At 46.1% G+C, this 25,137-nt stretch overlaps 1 protein-coding gene across 5 annotated transcripts in view; it reads right to left on the bottom strand.

Annotated features, from left to right (window-relative positions):
- GAS7 (growth arrest specific 7) overlaps positions 1–22,342 on the bottom strand; it is a 108,240-nt gene extending 85,898 nt beyond the window's left edge. For 4 of the 5 annotated variants that reach the window (XM_084298600.1, XM_084298602.1, XM_084298603.1 and 1 more), the window contains exon 1: positions 22,082–22,342. In XM_084298600.1, the coding sequence (XP_084154726.1) occupies positions 22,082–22,264 (183 nt within the window). In that variant the 5' untranslated portion in view covers positions 22,265–22,342. The remainder of the gene's footprint in view (positions 1–22,081) is intronic. The other variant, XM_084298604.1, reaches the window with a different exon arrangement.
- Positions 22,343–25,137: the final 2,795 nt, after the last annotated feature.

Here is a 25,137-nt window from a genome sequence, read left to right as displayed (position 1 = left end):
CTCAGCCAGCCTTCCCCAGCAGGCAGGAGGATGTTCATGGCACAGCCTGGCAGCTAACATGCTCCTCAAGGAACTGAGAAGTGCAAGCTTGAACCCACTCTGAATAAGAGAAGCCACATCTTCCACTTCCTGCACACAAGCTGTTCTCATGCTGCAAGAGGTGGTTGTTCATGTCTCTTCTCCCTGCAACTTTTAACAAGCCATGAGGCCCCCTCAGCAATGGACATCAAATGCATATGGCCCTCTTGCACACCCTCACATCAGACACCACAGCTAGTAGGAGGAGCTCTAGCACACACCAGCCCCAGGACTTGTCTTTTCCCACTGGTGAATTTTGAGCAGCTTTGTGCTAAGCATAAATCAACACTCAAACCCCTTTGGAGAAGCCGCATGTCTTGCATCATCTGCACACAAAGGCTGTATGCCTCCCTTACATGATTAACGTGCTTGAGCACCACACTTATATGCTAGTGATCAGGTGGACATCTGGCTCTGGTAACATCTGTAACACTTTACTGTTTGTGTGCTCACACTGATTCACCCCCAATCACTCCAGTCACAGAGAGAAAAGGAAGGGATCTCAGCAACCCTGAAAACCCAGCATCTGAAACCACAAGGTAAAGTACCAGGGAGCAGTGAGCTGTCCTGACGGCTGTGTCCTGCTCTGCTCCCATCCCCACTCTTGACATTTACTTTGAATGGGCTCTGGTGCTCAGTGGTCCTATGAGCTCACCCAGCTAAAAAGCAACCCTGCGAAAACTCCCTCGCACCTTCTGCTGAGAGACCTGGACTAGCTCAGAGGGAGGTAGCACAGACCTCAGGCCGGGATTAAAGAGGCAGAAGAGGATAGAAGGGGAGGCCAGTCTAGGCCAGCTCTCCACCCTTGCTAAGCCACCCAGGCTAAAGCACCTGAAGTCAACTGAATACTGACTGTCTGAGCCTAAACATCCCTCACATAGGACTAAATATTGCAGGGCCTGTTGCTGAACCAAAACACTGAGAGCTTATGGACAACCCAAGATCAGCAGGATCTGTGTGTCTGTGTACGACTGTATACATGCTACCTTCCTACAGACCTCATAACTCTGTCTCTACCCACCTTCACTGGTGCAGTGGTGCTCCTGCCAGAGAACGTTTATGTGGTCCATCCCAAATTTCTGTAATTGACTGGATTAAGAGAGAATAGTTGGTCTGATTACAGATGGAATTTCCCTTGTGAATCCTGCACTGCTGCAGGATCTCACCATGCAAAGAAAAACAAAGCCTGCATTATTTGAGGGAAACTTGGGAGGGTATCCTGGTTTTGGCCTCACTCTAGTAGTTTTGCACACATAATGATATTGAATCTGTGTCTAATTAATCACAGCCTACTACACCATAGCAGCACGCTCAATATTGCTGTTCATCAGAATAATATTGCTTAAAAATACAGAGAACTGCAACTTTGCTCTAACTTGTGGTTCTCACCCCTTAGAACATGCTCCTAAGAGGGAGTCTTTAGAGCTGAAAGATGTTCTCAGCATGCTCTGAACAAATATAATTAATGTGACATTTCATGGTCTCCACTGTCTTTAGACAGGAAGCAGGGCTGAGATCAAAATTAGTTTTACAGGAACTGCTTTCAGATCTGGCTTGCTCTTTCCTGGAGTGATATATTTATTTCTTTCAACTGAAGAAATAAAGCTGCCTTCCTACTTCTGGAGCTGATGTCAAGCAGAGAAAAAAAAACAAACAAACAAAAAAAAAACCAATACCAAAGAAAAAGGAAGGCTTACAAATTTATAAATTAATTTCTCACCTTGAGAATAAAATGTAGAAATTGCCAAAGAATTTAACATTATAAATAAAGGAAAAAGCTCACAACAGAGGAAAAAATGTGTCCTGTGTTGTAATTCCTTGGAAATATTCTGATAAGACAATTGAGGCAGTCATAAGTTACATGACAAGAAGAAACAATTGCTGCTCCTTGCAGAGCAGCGTTAACACTGCTTGGGTGTACAGGCTCTATTAGAGCCTAAGCTGTAGTATTATGTGTTAAAATAAAAGGAAGTATTTATAAGGGTTTAAAATTCATTGCTTTCTCAAGCCATAAGAATCACAGAATCATAGAATATCCTGAGTTGGAAGGGACCCTTAAAGATCATCAAGTCCAACTCTTGACACCGCACAGGTCTACCCAAAAGTTCACACCATGTGACTAAGTGCACAGTCCAATCTCTTCTTAAATTCAGACAGGCTCGGTGCAGTGACCACTTCCCTGCGGAGCCTGTTCCAGTGTGCAACCACCTTCTCTGTGAAGAACCCCCTCCTGATGTCAAGCCTAAATTTCCCCTGCCTCAGCTTAACCCCATTCCCGCGGGTCCTGTCACTGGTGTTAATGGAGAAAAGGTCTCCTGCCTCTCGACACCCCCTTACGAGGAAGTTGTAGACTGTGATGAGGTCTCCCCTCAGCCTCCTCTTCTCCAGGCTGAACAGGCCCAGTGACCTCAGCCGTTCTTCGTACGTCTTCCCCTCCAGGCCTTTCACCATCTTCGTAGCCCTCCTCTGGACACTCTCCAACAGTTTAATGTCTTTTTCCTGCTGTGGTGCCCAGAACTGCACACAGTACTCGAGGTGAGGCCGCACCAGCGCAGAGTAGAGCGGGACAATCACCTCCCTTGACCTACTAGCGATGCCGTGCTTGATGCACCCCAGGACACAGTTGGCCCTCCTGGCTGCCAGGGCACACTGCTGGCTCATGTTCAACTTGCTGTCTACCACGACCCCCAGATCCCTCTCTTCCAGGCTGAAGAAGCTGCCCTTCAGGCTGTATACCATCTGAAAAAAGGGTAGATGACAATGATAAACCATGACCATTTGCTATGTTCTCTGCATGGCAGGTAGAACTGTTCATGACAGCTGTCTGTTGCATCGAAGCCAAACAGTCCTGACAATACTCATGTTGCCTTCTTCCACTGGGATACTGATGTCAGACACCCAGTCAGACAGCACCAATAGCTGCTGATAGCTGCACTGTTATATAAGCAACATGGGAACACAAAAGCCCTCCACCACACAGAGCAAGGCAAAGGTTTCAGGCCAGCATCACTTTTATTTTCAAAACAGATGTCTGATGACTCTGACTTTGGTTCTGCTATACACGATGTGTGTCTCAGAGGGATTGAAAGGTCTTGAATGCTGGGGACACAAGAGAAGGACTCAATGAGCACACAATAGCAAGGTACCAGAGATTACCAGTCATTCAAAAACTCTTGGCTTTGGTATCCATGCTCATTTTTTGAAAATGGCTCTTGTCTCATCACTTCTGTAGTAGATATCTTCAACACAGGCTAAATCAACACAGACAAGATTGGCTTTTTTTGAGAGAGAGAGAGGTTCGTTTATGGAATCCTCACAGAACGGCAAGGCTCCAGCAGTGGTGAGCATAACCATGTCCTGCAATACTGGTCTCACTGCTTGCAGGTGTGGCCATGTGACTGCACAATTTTTCATCCAGTTACCGAGAGAACAGACTGGACCTCTGATGAAAGATCCCACTGCAAAAGCTGTGGGGTAATGCAGAAAGGCCTGTGCATAGTCATAGCCCCCTCCCCAAGCACAGGCATCTGGAGAAAACTTGCCCCAAACTCTGCTAAGACTTAGGTAGTTGTCTGCTGCGTGTGTTATATATGGAGTGGTAATTCATGTCAAGAAAATGGTTGATATTAATAAAGAAGGGGGAGATTTAGGAATGTGGCCATGGGGGTTGGAAAGACCCATGGTTGAGATAACATCAGACTCTTCACTACGAGGTCATCAGGAATATAAAAGAGTTTAGAGGGAACAAAGAAGGGTGATTCAGGAGACTCCATGCAGTCTCAGGGTTTCTTGTTCCCCAGCTGGTTCTCTTGTTCTCCAGCCCTTAAGGCATGGATGTTTCTGGGTGTTTGCTGTTGTTGTTACATTCAAAATTGTTTGACCAATGAAAAGTTGTTTTGAAAAGAACTGCTGTGGAGAGAAGGGTATAAGAGGGGAGCCTGCCCTCAAGATAAAAAAAAAAAGGCAACACGATGGAGTTATGATCAATAAAGAAGCAGAAAGAAGGAATGAAGAGGAACAGGCTGGCAGAATGGAGACCAGGATGAGAACAGGCATTTTGATTGCCTCATGAAGATCAGTTCGGCCAGACTCAGCAAACTGCTCAGAGAAGCTTGTACAGAAAGTTACTGGAAATAGGCACACTGGAGCTGGAAAGAAGCTCCAGCTGAGAGAAGCGGACCTGTGCACACAGCTGCCTCTCGCTGGTAAGCAGTTGCGCATTATGGGGAATCATACGTCCTTAGGAACAAAGACTGTCCTGGTAACCTTACTGCTTATTCTCCTTATTAACAATCAGACAGTTTATGAGCCTGAAATATGGGACCAAACTGAGGTCAAGGTGTGGGACTCTGCTACTGAAAATGGCAAGGTTGCAGTGGGATTGCTCGGCACTTGGCGAGCAGTCTCTGAGGCCTTAAAGAGCCATGTGGAACCACAGTCAGAAGCATGTGGTTTGCCAGATAGTGAGGGAGCTGCGGGCTCCTTTACTGATCTGACTGCTACGCCATGGACCCCTAAGCTGCTACAGCCATCGAAGGCTTTTGCTGTTCCGCCCCCTGTTGACCTGAACGTGCCTTTTGACCCAGGCCTCATCGGCCTTGAAAAGGAGATGGATATGTTTTTCTTCGATCTGGGAAGAACGAGATACATAAGGCCTGAAGACCGAGTTGCTTGACAACTTAAAGCAAGACATATTGTTCAAAAAGAATGGTAAATGGAGACTGTTATGTTATGGAACTTAAAGGACTGTTTGTTATCTTTCCTGATTGTATGTATGTATAGGCATACTCGGGTTTAGTATGTATATGTAAAAGCGATGTTCTTAGAATGTTTGATGTTCGTGTGTGCGTGTTGGTGGAGTGTAGACTCCCCGCACTCCCAGCGCTGTTTACTTGCCTTTTATACCTTTTAGAAATATTTATTTTATAAATATTACAAAATTCAGATTGAATTCAGACCTCATTTATAACACGTGCATGCATGGCAGCTGCAAATCCTTCCAGGGCCAGTCTCTCCATTGCAGCCACTCTTGTACAGCAATTTCCTCCTGCTGATGTGGAAAAGAAATGCAGAGTTATACGGAGTATGGGGTGGGGTGAGGCTACCCAGGCACAGTGTTATAACTTAGGACAATGACACGCTATCATAGAAATAAAATTATACATTTGTCTCTGCACAATGAAACTGAAGAAATTGTTTGGACTGCAAATCTCCTCGGTTAAACTTTTCTACCAGTAGCTCTAAAGAGTAGCATGGGATGTGACCATACCCATGGTCGACAAGCCACTGAAGACAATGGGTGATAACTTTCCTATTCAGATAACACACAAAAGAGACAATAATTTGGATTATCAGGGTTCTAAAAGGACCAGGGGACAGATGCAGTGCTGCTGCTGCAACATTTGCACTGACACAGGACTTGGAATTTGTTTACTCTCAAACACCCAAAAGCAGCAAACAAAAACCCTGTCAGTCCAGGGCAGACAGCAAAGCAGACACAGCACATCTAGCTCTGTGTTGGTGTGTGGGAATGGGGCAGATTTGGCAGATTAAAATTCCTATGCAAAAATATGCCCTCCCATGAGATAGATGCCCTGACCTCAAACACACATTCTTTAGTATTCACTGGCCCCTAAATGATGGAAAATGAGGCTGTCTGTTGATATCACCTGCACCTCCTATCTGACCTTGCTCTCCAGTTGGCTCACCTACGCAACAAAGAAGGCATAAAGACAGCGTTGAAAACACTGCTGGCAGAGGCTATGAGTTAGTACTCCTGGTGGGATGTAGCTGGAAAGCTGGCATCTGAGTACCCAGTACAGCTGCAGTACTTTTTTCTTTTTTAGTGCACAACAGCTTTTGGGTAATGATGAAGGTGCTACAGCCCTTTCCTTAAGTTTTCTCAGTACTGGAGGACAAGATGCATGGAGGGTAAAGCATGAAGTTTTAAGAGGAAAAAAAAACAAATAAACAAATAAACAAACAAAACCAGCAGAAGATTGTATTAGGATAGGTGAGGAGGAAACCTTCTATCCCAGCCTGGGCACAGCAATTCAAATAAACTTCCCCAAAGCATTTCCCTTCCATCAGGAGGGGAAAAGAGACTTTTAAACTCTCCCCACTCCAATCACAACTGTGAAATATATTCATCAGATTCGTGTCAATATGGAACAATGCTAGGGCCGCATGATGAAATGCGACCTTCTGTCTTACATACATTTGTATAACCACAAGTCTAAGAGAAACAGAGTGGTTAATGTATATAGTTCTTGTATCTTGCAAAGGAATGGTCTAGCAGTTCATGTCAATAGAGGGTTTGAAGGGTAAACCTTGAGACTCGGGTCTAGGGGGTAAGAGAACAAAGGGGTTTCAAAATAACTGCTAACTATTGCGTCAGGAGCTGCACCGGTCTCTGATATCCAGCTAAGAGATTACCAAATAAGGAGAGGGGGGAAGCTGAAGAACGACCGAAGGACAAAACCTGGGAGGAAGACTACGAGCCTTCAGTATGAGCGACCCTCCAGAGGGACCACCGGAGACTGATACGCATGCATCCGTGGGATGGTTCGGATCCCAGGAAACTAATTATAATAACCCTGCCTTTTCCAAAAGTGGTGATGAATATGTATTAGCCTAGAAGCATAAAAACCAGCCGCCTGATGTAACTGGTGTGCGTCTTGGTGGAGCAGAGACTCCTGGCGCACCCAGCACTGTTTGCTTGCCTCTATTCATTTAATAAGTTGTAAACTTTAATTGCAATCCTATTTGGGACTGAGTCGTTTATTACAACAAGCAAACACTGGATCCTCCACCACTTCAAGCAAAGCAACTAGAACTTCTGATCCTGAAGTCCCAAAAGAGCAATTTCCAGAGATCCGTAACTTGGCCAATGAAAAGCCACTCCATTTAATACAGCCAGCTGCATTACTTATGTTCCGAAAATCAACATTTTTTCAGATGCAAGCATATGGTTGAGGAACTGCTGCTTTGCACAAGACCCAGTGCGTGGCCCTCAGCTGGCCCTCCCTGATCACCTGTTCATGTCAGCACCAGCACCTCCTCCAGTATTGCTGGAAAACTGAAAGACAGCAAGAACAATCCTATTCATATTTACTTCTCAGAAACAAGAAAGACACATTGGCTTCAGAGACTCTGAGACTCATGCAGAGTCCACTGAGGTCAACCAAAATAAAAGAAAACGGGGAAGAACAACCTTTCCCGAGAAGAGCTCTGTACAGTTCAGGCTATGGCAGAATCCACCTGCTGCCTGAGCCAGCCCAGCTCTCCACATAACCTGTCTGCTGGCAAATCAACAACCAGCAGGAAAAAACTGCCAAGATGGGGGCAGCTTCCCATATGACACCCATTGGAATGACCTAACAAGGTGATCTGAGTATCTGAAATGATCGACACATGGCTGTAAACTAACACTCTCTCAGCCCAGAAGATATGTGTGGAGCAGCTCTTTGCCTGGAGAAGGGAGCCTGGGCAACACTGGGTCATGGCCACATGGAAGGTGGCAGTTCCCGTGCTAATACTGGTCATACTGGAGTGGTACTCACTTGGACACCCAGTAGGAGCAGCACACAGGTGCAAGCCTATGAGGCTGTGATATGAAGAACTTTGCTGGGCATCACCGAATGGACCTCTGTGATCAAATTCTCCAGCCTACTAGAGGAAAATGTACTGCAAAAATTGTAGCTTTCAGTGAGTACATCACATAAATTTCCCTGAGTCACAGTGATTGTAGCAGCTGAGCCCTCAGCTTCTTCACAGACTGCTTGCAGTCAGTAGGTTGTCTTTAGCTGTGCATTTCCTGTTTATGGAGCTCCAATACGGTCAGAAGATCTCCGGTCATGCTCCAGCAGAGTTTTCCACATCAGAGACATGCCAGGTCCCACCGCTGAGAAGATGCCAGAACAGGTGGTCATAAATGAGAGAAATGTTGGAAGATGCCAATGTTGTCTCCTACCTCCTTCAGTGACAAGGAGAGCAGCATCCTGCTTCATACACACTGGACAGCACAGAGGACCAGCTACAGCAATCTCAGGATGATGGGAATGGTGATTTTCACTAGCTGTCCCTTCTAGCACAGACAGGAAGACATACATCAGAAGAACCTAGTTTGTTGAGGAAGAGACCATTATAATGTCTCTGGCCAGCACTGAGGGAGGGCTTTGTACCTCACCAATGATTCATTTTCAGACTTGGTAAATCCTGCTGGTTAGGGACAGAGGAGGAAGCAGGAGTGCAGGAATCCAGCAAACCCTGGGGCAATGCAGCTGAGATGGGAGCTGACACACAAACTCAGTTTCATTTCAAAATGATATTCCAAAAAGGACCCACAGATCATTTAAATATGATTTCATTTTGGAAATACCTTAAGTTCCATTCTTCATGCTGTAACACACTGCAGTTCAACTCCAGTCTTCATTTGGTGCCAGTTATCATTGTGATTATCATCAGCTCACAGCACAATGAGATAAGTCATAGGCTCTCCTTTAAATCTTGCTATTGAGAGTTATTACTTGGCCTTGAGTAATAAATTAGCCCTATTATATAGCAGCTGGCACAGGAGAAGCAAATCTGCTGCTCAGGCAGCTCATTACAAGGGCAGTGCTGGAACTACTCAGTCATGTGCTACATACACAGCCCTCAGAAGGATTTTTAAACAGAATTCTGCAGACAGGACACAGATTTCTCTGGGACTGTAGAATACACTACATTCATCAATCCAGTTTCTAGCAATTGTTTTCCAAGTTAAGCATTTGCCCACCCCTTGGAAATATAATTCATCTTCTGTGCAATTTCTGCAAGGCACTTTGCCATACCGTTATCAAATTCAAACTGTTTTAATCCTTCGTTCTTTGTCACCCCCTGCAATCTCTGTTACTCTGCATCTCCATTCTTTCTCCCAAATTCTTCCATGCTAATTATTCCTTCACCCCCACTACCAGAACCTTGACAGCTTGTGACGCTTCCTATTCTACAGCCAAGTCTCACCTCTGCAGCAACTGAAGGAAGTTTCCTTTGCAACTACTTCTGTCATACATCAGATCATCATTGTAGATCTGCTTTGTGGCTTTGTCGTATTTGGCTCAAGGAGGAGCACACGAGCACACAGCAACTGCAGAATTTTGTTTTGGAAACCTGAATGAAGTGCTAAATAAGTGAATTAGAAAGGATCAGGAAGACAAAGCAGATCCAAGCAATCAATTTAAAAGAACATTCTGAAAGTGCCTATAGATTATCAGAATAAAAAAGCAGAATGAAAGAATATGCTTAATAGTAATGTTATAGCCATGATGGCATAAGCCTATCTGTTAGGTACTCTTGTGAGAGCCGGCATCTTCTGTTGGACCACCTATCAGAAGTATGCTTGTGAAAATTAATTCCTTCCGTGAAACTTTCAGAAGAAAAGAAGCAGTCAAGGAGCAAGAAAACTACTGTGTAAAATCAAAAAATTGATAAGCCAGAGAGCAAGGAGCAGGAAAAAAAGAAGCATTAGTCTTCTTAACCCAAAAGTCTAGCAATGCAACCACAAAGGTGATGCAGCTAATTTCTCAACTAATTTAAGAAAAGGAGAGTGAGAAGTGTGTTGTAAATATTTGCAAGTGATACGTGAAGCTAATCCAGTCAAAAGCCTGAAGAGCTTTGATTTACAATACAATAAAGAAGTAACATTATAGCAAGCAAACTACATTAGTGAGAAATGCTAAGTATTATATACCGGAGTAATAACTGGAGTCCTGCACATATCATTCATGTCCCAAACAGTGACGCCCAGCTCAGAGATCCTTGCTTCTGTCTTCCACAGAAGCTGGTCCTTTGGCAGCACCGTTTGCTCTCATGTGAGAGTAGAAGACTCATTTTAACAACATTCTTGCTTTCCATTCAATTACTGCTTTTTCCTTAACAGTTCCAGTACTGCTTGACCATGTCTCTGACAGAATCAGTGTAGGAAGGCTAACAGAGGCAATGAGAGATGCTGAAATGCCAGAAAGCACAAGCTAGGCTTAGTAAGAGATGAAATTTAACTCTGAGCTAATAGACTTGTGTCTGAAATGTAAGGAATATTTACAAGAGTTTAAAATAAAGGATAGGGCCAAATGTGGGAAAAAGTAAAACCAGCTTGGGACTCTTAATTGTGTTGTGATGTGCCTCCCTCCTCGCTCTCAAGTTTTTCTCCCTTTTATCCATTCCTGGACTCACTGAGCGTGAGAGGACACTTCCAAGGCTCAGATGCAGTGCTAATGGAATAACTTAACAATTGCACGTGAGGTGTACAGCCCAGAGGCAGCTTCCACATTTTTATATGTAACGTGCCTTGCAGCATCACCCATCTTCTAGCAGCACTCTACTAGCATGCTGTCTAGCTCTGCATTTGATGTAGGAGAGGCAAGTGAGGTTGCAGCTGGGCCAGGAAGTCCCCCTGCACCTTTCAGATCAGCTGCATGTTTTCCTTACCTGGGAGCAAGCACTTTGTGGTACTGCCGTGCAAAGCTCACTCACATCTTCCTTCCAGACCTTGACTATCACAGGTCTTCACAAACTTTTAAAGTTTTAATTACCTTTCATTGAGCTTTCTTTTTCCCCATGGAAAAAGATAACACAGAGCAAAAGAGAAAGGTATGGAACTGATCAATAGGTGTACACATAGCGATACAAGACAAAAAAATGTTGAATGTATTTTGTTTCCACCAGACGCCCTGGAAACTCCAGTAGCAAAGGTGCAAATGGCTATTTAAAGTTGTCATTGAGCTAGGAAAGCCCTGGGAGATACGTGCCGTAAAGAAATTTGGTGCTCAGACCAACACAGGAAGACTACATTGCTTTTGCTGTCAGCATCACAGTGCAAGTATCTGTGGCTCAAGAAGAATCTGCTCTTACCAAATACAGGACAAAGTGCCTGACTGCTGTTCAAAAATGCCAAGGAAATATTTTTGACCTTTGGGTCTGCACCTGCCTAGGAGTTCAAAGATCTCCACCCGTCAGTCAGCCTGAATTCATTGCAAAGGGGCCCATACCAGCAACACAGACTGTTCCCAAGCATTAAGCATATGTTAAAAGGTACCAGCCTGTTCCACTGCTGTACGTGTTCTACAAAATACAGAGTGATGGTTCTTGAGTAACCCATGGCATCTTCCTTTAAGAATTTACCAGCAAAAAGGCTAACCACAAATGTACTAGACTAATACAAAAGCTATTTTGATAGAATGATGTGGAAAACTGGATTACTAGCAGGAGCAAGGAGTGCTTCCCCCAGATGGTTACCACAGTGTGCACAAAGTCCTCTGGCAGACAGCATACAGTGTCAAATCTGTAGCCCTTGGTGTACAGCCTGCCCTGCCTCCCAGCCAGAATAAATTTTACCAGTCAGAAGTGCACTTTTGCTGGTATGGCATGTATGTAAGGGCTCTCACTGTAGAGGTGCACTCCCATGCCTAAAACCCCTGCTCTGCCTGCAGCTGCATGCTACATGGGCTTGGCCTGCCTCCCTACACTGCACATACAGTGCAGATCTACACAGCTGATGGCCCAGGTTTCCTGCCACACACCAGTCCTTTACAAGAGGTCCTCTTAATAAGTAATGGTTTACACAGTGGCATGAAATAAAAATTCCAGCTAAACTATTTTTTTTTTAAATTTTCAATAGAGACACTTGCAGAAGCACCCAGCTCTTGAAAAACTAACTGGAAAAACTGCTGGCCTTGATTTTACACTGTTCTGCACTAGATCATAAGTGGATCATACCAACACAAGGGAGTGCAATTTGTAATTACATATGGCCAAAGACATTTTAAATTGATATAAACTGATTACAATGTGCAGAGCACAGTATGGGGACCACCAAGTCCATTATGCTTTTTTCAGATTTCCCCAACAGGTACTCCTTCTCTGTCTGTGAATTCTGCCCAGATGCAGAGCCTTGAACCATTACTGGAAATGTGCACAGTAGGGATCAGCAACTGCAATAAGACCCAAGCTTTTGGGAGGCTTCTGGCAAATCTACCATGTACACACAGTGAGACACATCGCATAAATGTTGGATTCTGAAAAAGATTCACAGAACAAGTGTTCCCTGGAAGTGCCAGAAATCGAGGACAAAAATATTGGTGCCTTATGTCAAGTATTCTAAGACACAAGTTAGCAGTGCTGCTTACCTGCTACGCTCATCAGGCTGGCTCCCCATGCTCTACTGATGGCACAAACTGGATGAACATATGGAATATTAGAAGCATCACCCTTGCTGCTCCGAGTTATAATGTGGTCATGGTGAAAACATCTGCAAAAGTTCCAAACACTTCCAAAGGCAGACACTATATGAAATGCTGCAGAATCACATACTTGTTTGTTACTATTATTACTGGACTTCACCAAAACAGAAGAATGTCCTATCTTTGTGGTTTTACATAGGGTCAGTATTCAGTGAAAGAATGAAAGTAAATCCCAAATACATACTCAGACATTTAAGGCTCTGGAAACACAGAATCAAGATGTATTGATGATAAGAACGTGCTCCATGGAACATAAGCAACCATGGATAAACCCCCGGTTCTTAAAAAGACCAGTTAATTCTACCCAGTCACCACACATGCAAAAGTGAAATGAGCAGAAAAAATCCAAATCTGCAAGAATCTTCTGGTCTTGGTTTCAGGGCTGAATTTACTAATTTGGAAATCAAAATAAAGTTCTTTTTAGAAAATAGTGAGTATCCAACATATTCCCATTATTCCTTTAAAAAGTATTCAGTGTAACATACCATATAATATATTCAGTGGATGCTGTTTACAGTGCAACTCTCAGGACATCAAACACGCATTTTGCATCCACACCAGAAAACTAGACTATCACTACAGAAATCTCTTAGTTTTCCACAGGATGTGTTTCCCAGAGCACAGTACGAACAGGGAATTCTTCAGTGAACTAAACAGTCTTTAATTGAGTCTTAAAATGATCTATGTTTTTCATCTTCACTCTATATCCACCCCTACAATGCAGGTGAGTGGCAACTCATTTCATCTTCAACATCTGCCAGGCAGATATCAGCAGTGAGAGGTTTTAGACACCCTTTGTAATCCGTGGGTGGAAGACATGAGCGGAATAAGCCTCCTGTGACTTGTTTCCATCTTCTAGAAAAGGTTAAATAAAAACATTTTTAAAACTTCTGTTCTGTATAATTTCTGCAAGGCAATAGATTTGATTGTTCTCACATGCTATAGGCACAGCATCCATGAGTTCAGCTTCTACATGATCCCCTTGCACAGAGGGCAAAAGAGCTCACAAAAATCCCACACCTATCAATAAGACCCTTCCTTTCACAGGTTTTGGTCCGATGACCAGAAGTTTCAAGTCTGAAAAGTAACAGCCACAGAAAGTCACAGATGTCAGAAATCAGAAATGACACTTTGAAACTAAAATGCCTGTGTGGTCAGAGCTGCACATATCACTGACTACAGAAACATGCTGGCTAATTGAATCATCCCTGCTCTGGAAGAACCAAAATTATCCTTCTTTGCCTGGAGGAGTTAGACATGGGGAAATGTCAACCCCTCTTCAGCCATGCTTACTGCCTCTCCCCAGCACCATCACTCAGTGGCAGCAGGGCAGTCAGAAAGCACAAGCAGGTACCACAGGCATCCCTGGACAGAGCCAGCAGGAGACAAGACTACCAATTCCAGCCTGGCAGTTGCTCAGCCAAGGAACTTAATGGTTAAGTGTGAAGCAACAGAAGCAAAACACCGTGTGGATTTTTTGAGCATGATGCCATGCTCACTTGCTAGCCACTAGATAACCACAGAATGGTTCAGCACTCACACCCTTATCACCCTAAATTAAAGGTCAGATTCCTCTCCCATCACACAGGACTATGTAAGAGAACTACTACTTATTCCACAGAGTACCCTCTGAAAAAAGCAGTGATAGCAGCCACATTTTACCCAAGATCATCACATATCGCCCTATGTCCTTGTTGCTCTCTGCGACTTTTTATGTTGAGCTTTTGAGGGGAGAGATGGAAGAATGAGGAAATGTCAGGTAACTAAGCCAAAGGACATAGAAACACCTGCTAAGAAAACAAAGCACCATCCTGTTGCATGCAGGAAGTATAGACACTACATATCACAGAATCACAGAATTGAAGGGGTTGGAAGGGAACTCGAAAGATCATCAGGTCCAACGCCCCTACCAAAGCAGACATATAAAAAGCCCAGGCCTCAGATACTCAGAGACAGACAGGTACTTTGCATACGCAGCCTCACCTTTATCTGTATGGTCATCAAGTAAAAGCTCTACTGCAAAAGCTGCCAATTTCTCTCTTCTAGCTGTATCACACACATTATGTAACTCTCACTGCAGCAGAGAGCAGCACCTGCAGCTGCTATACCAGCCCTTGCTGTGGCAACATGCAGCACAGCCACCACACTGCAGCGCTGGCTACAGCAATGCTCATTCCTAGCACTGGCGGGAAACCTTCTGACAAAATGTTTTGGGGTGTTTTTGTTCAAAATGCACTTCAACATCAAACTGAAAAAAGAGAAATAAAAAACAATCTTTTCTCTCTAAGCATAAAGATTTCATCAAAATTCTGTTTCACATGAATGTTTCAAAGTTGCATTGTGTCATAAAGTAGAATTTTCTGTGCTAATCAGATTCTCATTTCTCCTTAAGCACACTGTCTCCTTGGATGATATCAGCTTACAGCAAGATATATCTTGGCATGGAAATTCTCTACAATTTCTCTGCCATTATAAAACAAATTACAAGCATTATCGTTCCTATTAACTCCTTTCATCTTTATTTTCCATGAATACCTGGGTACAATGAATAAAGCAGTTCCTGCCATGCCATGCTTCCTGCAGATAAAGGTGCCACAACCTCCTGTCTCAACTGTTTGCACTTTTCCATGTTTGTGTGTCACAGGGGAGATGAGTTTCCCCCTGAATATTGCACAGCAGTGGAAGTAATGCATAATACTCTCCGATGCCTGTGGATGCATGGTGCAACGCATGATTCTTTACTTCCAAAATGTATCATGGTTCCAGTAAAGTGTGAAAGTGCAGACAAGATCAATGGTAGCTCTCAGTCCTACTCAGTCCAGCTAGCTCAGTTAGATTCCAGAGCCACCTCCATCCATGCTGGAAGCACAAACTGTGCTTCACAAAAAGACTTACGTCTGTGGGATGGCTGAAGCTATAAAAACTGCTGACAGTTATCAGCAAATTTGCATATGTTGCTACTGCTGCTGCTTATATAAGTGATTTCTAGCCAACCACAAACACAAAAAGCAACACCCAAAATAGATTTTAAAACAAACCACTTGCAAATATGACTGAATGACACATGTCCCCACCTCTCTAAAAGTCACATCTCTAGAAAAGGCAGATGCAACAGCCAGCATCTCCCCAGAGGGCCTGAGTGCAAAACACCTTCTTTAGTACATGCTCCAGAGCTCTAACCTCACCTTCTCCCTCTTGACATTTATGGTATCCTGCACCAACACAGGCTATGACAAACTGGGACACACTTGAAGCTTGTCCTAAATTGCTCTCAGGTCTGGAGCTGTGCGGAGACCTGTCTACACATATCATCATGCTAAGCACCCCTGATGCAGACGGGGCGAGGAGCCTCTGTTTAGGAAATATATTGTTTCTTTCAGCTGTTAAGGAATGCTGGAATTGTCATTCACTGTATCATACACCACATTCCACCTGCACTGCACCTGTGTTTGCTGTGATGGAGCTGATCTGAAGCACTACTCAAGGCCTGTAGCTGCACAGATCCCTCTTTGTATCAGCATGGTAAGGAAAATTGTTCACCCCATGAGTACATGTTGTGGTTTAACCCAGCTGGCAGCTAAGCACCACACAGCCATTCACTCACCCTCCCCTCTCCCTCTCTGGGATGGGGGAGAGAAACAGGAAAATTAAGCCTGTGGGTTGAGATAGAGACAGTTTATTAGGTCAGAAAAGGAAAATAATAATAATAATGATAATAGTACTACTAATAATAATGTGTACAAAACAAGTGATGCGCAATGCAATTGCTCACCACCCGCTGACGGATGCCCAGCCTAACCCCGAGCAGTCTGGCCCCCCACCCCAGCTAGCCACCCCTATATATTGTTTAGCATGACGTCAGATGGGATGGAATACCCCTTTGGCAGTTTGGGTCAGCTGTCCTGGGTCTGTCCCCTCCCAGCTCCTGCTGCACCCCCAGCCTGCCCACTGGCAGGACAAAGCAAGAAGCTGAGACGTCCTTGGCTTGGTGTAAGCACTGCTCTGCAACAATTAAAACATCAGGGTGTTATCAACACTCTTCTTATCCTAATCCAAAATATAGCACCCTAACAGCTACTAGGAGGAAAATTAACCCTATCCTAGCTGAAACCAGGACAGTGCAGCAGTCTGATACAGTTTCTGCATGGTTCCGCTCAAATGGTCAAAAGGTTAAACCAAAAAAAAAAAAAAAGAAAAAAAAAAAAAAAAGGAGTACACAAGAGTGAGGAAATAGCCAGAAGAAGTAGGTGACAGAGTCCCCGGACTGTCAAGTTTCATTGCTGTCACAGGTATAAATCACCAAAGGTGCAGGGTGAAGATTGGAGCTGATGGCATATCTACTCCATCAGATATGAATCACAGACAACAATATCCCTGTTTCCCAACCTCTCTAGTATGCAGAAGGATGTTACTTGAACACAAACCAGGCTCAGTCAGAGCTAATCCATATGAATTTAGCATCACCTTCTCAGACTTCTCTGGTGTCAACTGATTCTCCTGTTGAGAAAAAAAAGCTGTGTCCTCTTTCTCCATTAACCTAGTATCTCCAAGAGTACAGCAGTTCAAGAAACAGTACCTGGCTTTCCAGTACAAGAAAGACAGGGACATACTGGAAAGACTCCAGCAAAGGGCCACAGTGATGTTTAAGGGATTGGAGAATCTGTCATACAAAACTGGGACTATTTAGCCTCAAGAAAAGAAGGCTCGAGAAGAATCAATGTGTGTAAAAATCTATGTGGGGCACTAAAAAATAAATCAGATACAGTCTCTGTTCAGTGATAACCACTGAAAGTACAAGGTGCAGTGGGCACAAGTTAAAACACTGAAAATCACATTTAAACATAAACATTACAAGAGATTGCCCAGAAAGGCTGTATAGACTCCATCCTTGCATGTATCCAAAACCTCACCAGTGAAACAGGACCCAATGATCTCCAGACATATGTTTCAGCTCAGCAATTCTGACAAGACCAAGGCAGCTTGCCTGACTGCTACCAACAGACCAGGCCTAAAGGAGTCCACCTGGAACCCCATTACAGAGCTAGTACCTTCCTGTGTTCTCTTCTTGTGGAAGAGACCTACAAACATCATTAAGTCCAACTGCCGGATCACTTCAGGGCTGACCAAAAGTTGAAACATATCATTAAGGGCATTATATAAATGCCTCTTGAACACCGACAGGCATGAGGCATCAACTACCTTGCTAAGAAGCCGATTCCAGTCTTTGATCACCATCAAAACACAGAATTTTTTCCTAACATCCAGTCTGCACAGTTTTGTGCTGCTCCTTCATATCCTATTATTGGTTACCAGGGAGCAGAGACTGGCACCTCCATCTACCCTCCTCTGAGTCTTGCAGAGAGCAAGATCATCTCTGAGCTTCCTTTTCTCCAAACTAGCCAAACTAACTGTCCTCAGTTTCTCCTTGTAGGACATGCTTTCCATGGGATCCCTTTTGATCTATTACATCTGTATCCTCTCCAGAGATTACAGACATCTTTTTTCCTAATTATCCCCTGCACACATTCCACCCATCCTCCAGCTCTCATTGCTTCTATCATTGCCATAACAGGGACCTCCCAGACATCACTTCCCTCTAATCCACCACTGCGGGCTTGCAGCAACTATGGTAGTAGGAACCAAAGACTGCCAAACCTCTTGACCTCTCTTTGCCTCTCTTGTGCCACATTTACTACAGTTTTGGTCCTTTCCTTGATCTCCTGTGACGAATGAATTGAGAATACATTTTTGCCATTAGGAGAACCCATGAGTCAAAGGCATTCCTCAGGAATGTCCATCTGGAGTTTGTTTCCCACAGGCCACCTTCATGGTTTTCTCAGAGCTGTCCAACTCCACATTTGCCATTAAAACCAGTCCTGGTTAACAACCAGGCACAGATACCCATTTTTCATTGCAAGAGTCTAGTGCTACCATTCAGTGTGAGTAAGCATACAAAGAGGAGGTGCATGACCTATCCTCAAATCCTGGGTAAGATGGCCAGAGCAATGCAGAAGCATGCAGATGCTCCTCGTGATCAACACTGGCAGCTTCACAGCTCTGCTGCCTAAGAAGAGACATAGGTGCTGCTGGTGCAGTACAGTTCCTCCCAAGTCAGAGTTAACACTGGGAACAGTCCTTAGTCCTCATTTGTCCAGAATGAACCTGCATGCTGCAGTCTGGATGCTAAACTAACCACTCAATGCTAGAAGAAACTCCCCTTTCAGCGCTGTCCTTCAGCTTTCCTCTTTCAGCTCAGGAACAAAACAAAGAGCAAACTTTAAGGGAAATTTCCCTGTTGGTAAATGTGAAGTAGTGTGAATAAGAAAATCCAGCCTACCCATCTGTGTACAGTGACAACCTTAAAGTTACAAAGGCTTCAGAAGAAGAACATCTCCTTTGGGTAGCAGCCAGCCACCTGACAGACTTTGCTGCAAGGAGAAGCAGTATGTGCCATACAGGGCAAACCCTGCCATCCCTGGCACACCTTGGACAATGCCACGAGCCATGTTCGTGCTGTGGCAGAATACTCAGTCTGTTGTCCTTAAGGGTAATGAGTTATGGGTCTACAAAGAGAGGTACCCACTAGGGTGAACAACAAGGAATGGGGAAATGAGGGCAGAGCCAAGGGAAGATTGTTTCTTCCTCTTTCAACAGAAGTGTGTAGCTAAACAATTTACCTCACAACATAGTGCTGAACCTTACCAAAAGCTGCAAGGCTGGAGCACTCAAAGACAACATGAGTGCAGGTTGGTACTGAAAGGAGAATCATGTTCATGGCTCCATCCAGCTGTGTGTTTTCCTCACCTCCCTGGTGCCAGTTCCAGTGTCTGTGTGGTTGAGTGGCATATTGGATCAGAGGATTTCAGTTAGATCAGTTCCTTGAGCAAGCTAACCATGCACCTAAACACCAGGGAAAGGCTACTTGCACAAAGCCATGAGAGAGACACAATAACAGATCTTTCTCATTCTCACACATCCACTTAACTGCAATGGGTGCTAGCTACCTGTGGTCCCATAAATTTAGTTAATTAGCTCTTGCCACTCAGTACAAGAAGGACATTGGGGCTGTGGAACGTGTCCAGAGAAAGGCTACGAAGCTGGTGAAGGGCCTTGAACACAAGTCCTGTGAGGAGCAGCTGAGGGAACTGGGGTTGTTTAGTCTGGAGAAGAGGAGGCTCAGGGGAGACCTTATTGCTCTCTACAACTACCTGAAAGGTAGTTATCTTCTACCTGAAAGGTAATTATCTTCTCATAGATAACTGGTAACAGAACTAGAGGGAATGGCCTCAAGTTGCGCCAGGGGAGGTTTATGTTGGAAATTAGGTGACATTTCTTCTCAGAAAGAGTAGTCAGGCATTGGAACAGGTTGCCCAGGGAAGCGGTGGTGTCACCGTCCCTGGGGGTGTTCAAGGAAAGGTTGGATGTGGTGCTTAGGGCCATGGTTTAGTTGGTGATATTGGTGGTAGGGGGAAGGTTGGACCATGTGATCTTGTAGGTCTTTTCCAACCCTAATGATTCTATGATTCTATGAATTCTTTACATATTAACACTGGTCCATAGATCTTATTAGGAACAACCTCTGGAGGAAAAGAAAACATGCCAGAGTAAACACCTCTCAACACTTGTCGTCTTTCTTATCTTCCTTCTGAAGGTTTATTCAAGAGACAGGAGTCTGGGCTGCATGGACAACCAGGCAGTAACAAAGTTTTCAGCCATACATGAACCTAGGGTCAGAAAGGCACAACTGGGGGCTCTAAGCACCACTCTGACCACAGCATAATGCACTCAGAATTAAGTGGTAAGAGAGGAGTTTGAAAGAGGGAGGTGATATAAAACCAATCATTGTGTATGACTTCCCACTGCCTTTGTTGATCAAAGTTTGGCTCATCTCATGATACACTTTGCCTCAATGTCTAAATTCCTGGTTAGATGTGTAAATATTTGGCAATGTAAAAGACCACTAACATTCACGTATCTCAGTAAATGATCTTGTAGGTGGCAAAACTGACAAACAAAAGGACTCCCACACTCTTAAACTATAGCAAAAAAAATCCCAAATGCTTCAGTGGCACTGAATAGTCTCTGGCCTCACTCTTCTAGCATTGAGGGTGGAAATTTTGCATCCCCTTTTCTGTCCTTCCAGGTAAGAATGAGAAACAGAAACTTCATTGAAATACCAGGGATATTTTATTCATTTGGACCAGAGAATCTGAAAGGCAATTGCAAATTTGCAGGCAAAATATTGTCCTACTACAAAGAACCTTCTGCTGGCAAAACATGCACCGCGGTGGGCCTGGTTCTGCTGAGGGCTATGTGTCCTGCCACTCTGGATTTCCCAGAGGGTGAGCATGAAAAGCCTTGGACAGATAGTGTCTTCCTTGCATATAAGCAAAGCAGGCTATCCTGCAAATTATATATTTCTCCTTAGAAATCTGGAAGACAGAGGCTGACTTGCAAAGCCCTGCACTGCTAACCACATCAGCACTGTCATTGCAGGAACTCATACTCACATCCTAGGTTAAGTTCCAAATGACACCACACAGAATCACACACAGAATCATCTGGGTTGCAAGAGACCTCCAAGATCACTGAGTTCAACCTCTGACCTAACACTAACCAGTCCTCCACTAAACCATATCACTCAGCTCTACATCTAAACATCTTTTGAAGACCTCCAGGGATGGTGACTCAACCACTTCCCTGGGCAACCAGGGCATGGTCATCAAGGGAAGGGCTGATGGGCTCATAGCAGATTCTTGCTTTGGTACAAGTTGTTTCAAAATTCACTTTCAGAAATGCAAGACTGTGAAGGCACTCTTTGTGGACGTGCATTTTACACCCAAATTGTGTCTTGTTTCCAAAGGAAATAAAGCAATAAACAAACTCAGAAGCAAGCAGTTCTGTGGGAATACAGCTGGTGCCCTAGACGTCATGGCCCTGAAGAGCACAGACGGTAAATGAGCTGCTCAGCATCCTGATGGAAAGATCATGACTTTTGAGTGAGGATCTCTGAGGCTCTCTGGGACAATGACACACATATTGACAGCAAGGTATTGACAGCCAACTGCGGAGCTGTGGCAACAGAAGGGACACATCTGAATCTTCCACACCATAAACCCAAGATATGTTTAGTGGAAGGACATGAAAAGGAGAGGGAGGGGGAGAGGGAGGGGGAAGAACAACTTGCTCAGCATTTGGTCCACCCTGCATGACTGACAGGAGCTGCATCACCTCTACCACTGAATTCTGCTGCTGTTTAGCAATTGTGAATGAAGTGTCCAGAGGAGCCTGCAGCAAAATGTTCAGCCTGAACTCTGCCACTCTGTGGCTACAACTGCGGGTACCAAAGGCACACTCTGCTCTTGGGTGGCCAGGGCACTTTTCCTTCCCTGGGCACAGGGCTGATGCCGAGGTGGGTCTCCGACGAAAGTGCTGGTGTGCTGCCGTGCGTCTGTTCCCGTGCACTGCTGGCACTCTCCTGTGAGCCGAGCTGGCGTTTGGGGCGCCCTCGCTGCCTCCCAGCGGCTCAGCCCCGGCCACTGCCCGGCGCGCAGAGTGCGGAGCGGCGATGGCACCGCCGCAGGACCGCTCCAGGCCCCGGCCCGCCCGGCCCGGCCCTGCCCGCCGAACGGCTCCCGCCCGGCCGCCGGCACTCCTCCCTCCTCTGCCCGCGCCCCCCCCCCCCGCCACCGCCCTCTCGGCGCAGCTCGCGGCCCTGCTCCTACCTCCAGGAGCTGCACGTAGCTGGCCGGGAACCAGCCGCGCAGCCCGTCCTCCTTCTGCCCTTCCCACCAGCCGCCGTCCGGCACCTGCAGCACCGTGATCAGCTCCCCCGCGGCGAAGCGGAGCCCTTGCCGGTGCCGCTCCCCGGAAAAGGGGTACAGCGTCTGGCAGCGCGACCCCGACATACTGCCAGGCAGGCGGCCGCGCCCCGCCGCAGCCCGTAGTCCGCCGCCCGCCGCCCGCCGCGCGGCCCCGGCCCCGGCCCCGGCCCCGGCTGCCACTCAGCGCCCGCCCGGCACGCCGCCGCCCGCCCCACGGCGCGCAGGGCTGAGGGAGGGCCCGCGCTGGCCGCGCCCCTCGCCCGCCCCGTTCCGCTCGCAGAGCGCGGCGGCCGCCGAGCGCGGGCGAGGTTGGGGCAGCCACGGCGCTGGACGCCCCCGGGCGCTACAGGCTTGCAGGACGCGGAGGGGGAGAGGCGTGGGGGGGGGGGGGGGGAGGAGAGGGGCGAAAGGGGGAGGAGGAGGCTAAAAGAGGGGGAAGGGAGAGGAGAGCGGGATGAGGTGGAGAGAAGGGGGAGGGAAGAAGCGGAGGAGGGGAAAGGGGACGGGGGAGGAGAAGGAGGAGAGGGCCCCAGGGAGCGCAACCCACTCCGCGTGATGCGCGTGCCAGCGGGACACCGTGGGTGAGAGACCGCGTGACAGATGCCGTGTGTGTGTGTCAGTCAGAAACACCGCGTGGGTGTCTGGGACACTGTGACGCCGAGCGCGTGTCTGTAAGAGACACTGTGTGTGACCCTGTCTCTGTAGGAGAGAACCTGTGTGTGTGTGCAAGATACTGCATGCATTAGAAATGTGATATCCATATATGACAGACACTGTCTGAGAGATGTATGTGACACCTGGGAGAGAGGCCATGTGCGGGACACCATCCATGTGTGACATCCATCTTGCCAGGGATGCCATGTGACACCCAAGGATATATGAAATGTACAAGTGTGTGTGACATACATTCCCAAGTGTTGGTGTGTCTGTGCAACTCAGCTGAGTGCACAACTCACTTTGTGTGTGCTTCTGATGCCCATTGTGCATGAATCCCATGTGTGGGACACTTCTATATGTACATGAAGTGAGGTACACCATATGGGTGACACTCCCATATGTGTGACGCTCCTGTATTATGTGTCTGTATGTGAAACACCACCATGTGTCTGTATTTTGGTTATGATCACCCATTCCATGTGCACAGCCTGCTCTGGGTGGGTATGCCAGGCTCACTCTGCAGCACATCTGTGCCTCTCTTGTGTAAGACACACATGTCTTTGTGCACCCAGGTGTGTATGAACCTGTGTGTGTGGCTCTGTGCAGAAATGCATGCCTGACTCATTGCATTACATGTGACACACATACATAATGTACACATGCCTCTAAAGTATGGACACTGACAGGGATGTGTATATGAAGACTATGCAAACAGGTATGTGCAACCTATTGAAGGGTGTGCTGCCTGCCCACGTGCTTGGGGGGGGGGGGGAGGGGAGAGATGGGCTTGTGTGAGATGCCTGTATCATACATGAGATCTCCTTGTGTGGGGGGGTGTACCTGAGACACAAGATATGCATACCTGAGTGATTGTACTGTTGTTGTGTGTTGTGTTTACGGGACACACTTTCATGTATGAGAATCCCACAGCTATGTGTGCAAAACTTAGCCTTGCATGAAGACGTACACTTTTGCTGTCACACCTGTGTGCGAGAGACTGTTGCTGACTGTTACTGACTGGCGTTTATGTAACTCTTAGGCTGAGCTTTGTGTGTTTGTGTATGTGGTTCACCCGGAATGTGCAAAAATCACTTATACATAAGACTGACCCGTGTGTGTGTTTACGAAATAATCATATGAGACCCAACCACATCTGTATGCCTGTGTGTGTGTAAGCATGCCGTATGTCACTGCATGGGTGAGTCCCGTTTGTGTGTGTGTTGTGTACCAGACTTGCTGCAGTGTGCACCAGTGTGTTTGTGTACAGCTCCATGTATGAGGCCCTCATCCGTGTTTGTGCAACCCACAATCTGTGCCTGTAGGATTGTGTCTGTAGTACATGTGGATGAGAGGGAGAGGCACACTTCTGCATGTGCAAGAGTCATGAAAGCATGAATGTGTGGAAGGAATGAGGCAAAATCAGTTGGATCTGCCTTACAGACATCCCACAGCCATATCTAAACCTGCTACCCAGCATACTTTTGTAGTCAGTGGAGAGGAGGCAGGACACAAACCTGCTGCATTTGGAAGCCTGTAAGATGAGACACCAGGAGCCCTTGGGTCTTTCTCCCCATGGGCAGGTCTGGACATGTCCAGCTCACATGTCTACATCTCCTTTGATGCGCACTCTGTTGATTGCCTCCCACACTCTGTGTTCATGGGTGAGCAGGTATACGTGTATCTACTTCTAGTACACTTGTGAGAATCACAGAATCACAGAATTGTAGGGGTTGAAAGGGACCTGCAGAGATCATCAGGTCCAACCCCCTACCAAAGCAGGTTCCCTAGAGCAGGTTGCACAGGTAGGCGTCCAGATGGGTCTTGAATATCTCCAGAGAAAAGCTCCACAACCTCCATGGGCAGCCTGTTCCAGTGCTCCGTCACCCCACTGTGAAGAAGGTCTTTCTCATATCGGTGCAGAACTTCCCATGCTCCGTTTTGTGGCCACTGGTCCTTGTCCTGTCCCCACAAACCACTGAAAACAGGTTGGCCATATCCCTTTGATTCCCACACTGCATGTATTTACAGACATTGGTAAGATCCCCCTCAGTCTTCTTCAGGCTGAACAGACCCAGGTCTCTCAGTCTTTCCTCATAAGGAAGATGCTTCAAGACCCGGATCATCTTTGTGACTCTCTGCTGGTGTGAGAAACACTCCGTACCCAATAACTTAGGCTCAGGCGAGGATCTCAGTGAAGTAGTAATTTATTCGCGATTGCAATGGTGGGCAGAATCCCTTCTGCCCAGATAGGGCAATCTGAACAGCATCTCATATGGTGAAATTCCTATATCCTTTCTTGG

The sequence above is a fragment of the Netta rufina genome (assembly GCF_964035555.1).
Source record: "Netta rufina genome assembly, chromosome: 19".
In the NCBI taxonomy this organism is placed as follows: Eukaryota; Metazoa; Chordata; class Aves; order Anseriformes; family Anatidae; genus Netta; species Netta rufina.
Note: the sequence above shows the minus strand (reverse complement) of the source record. Positions and strands in the feature narration are given on the sequence as shown.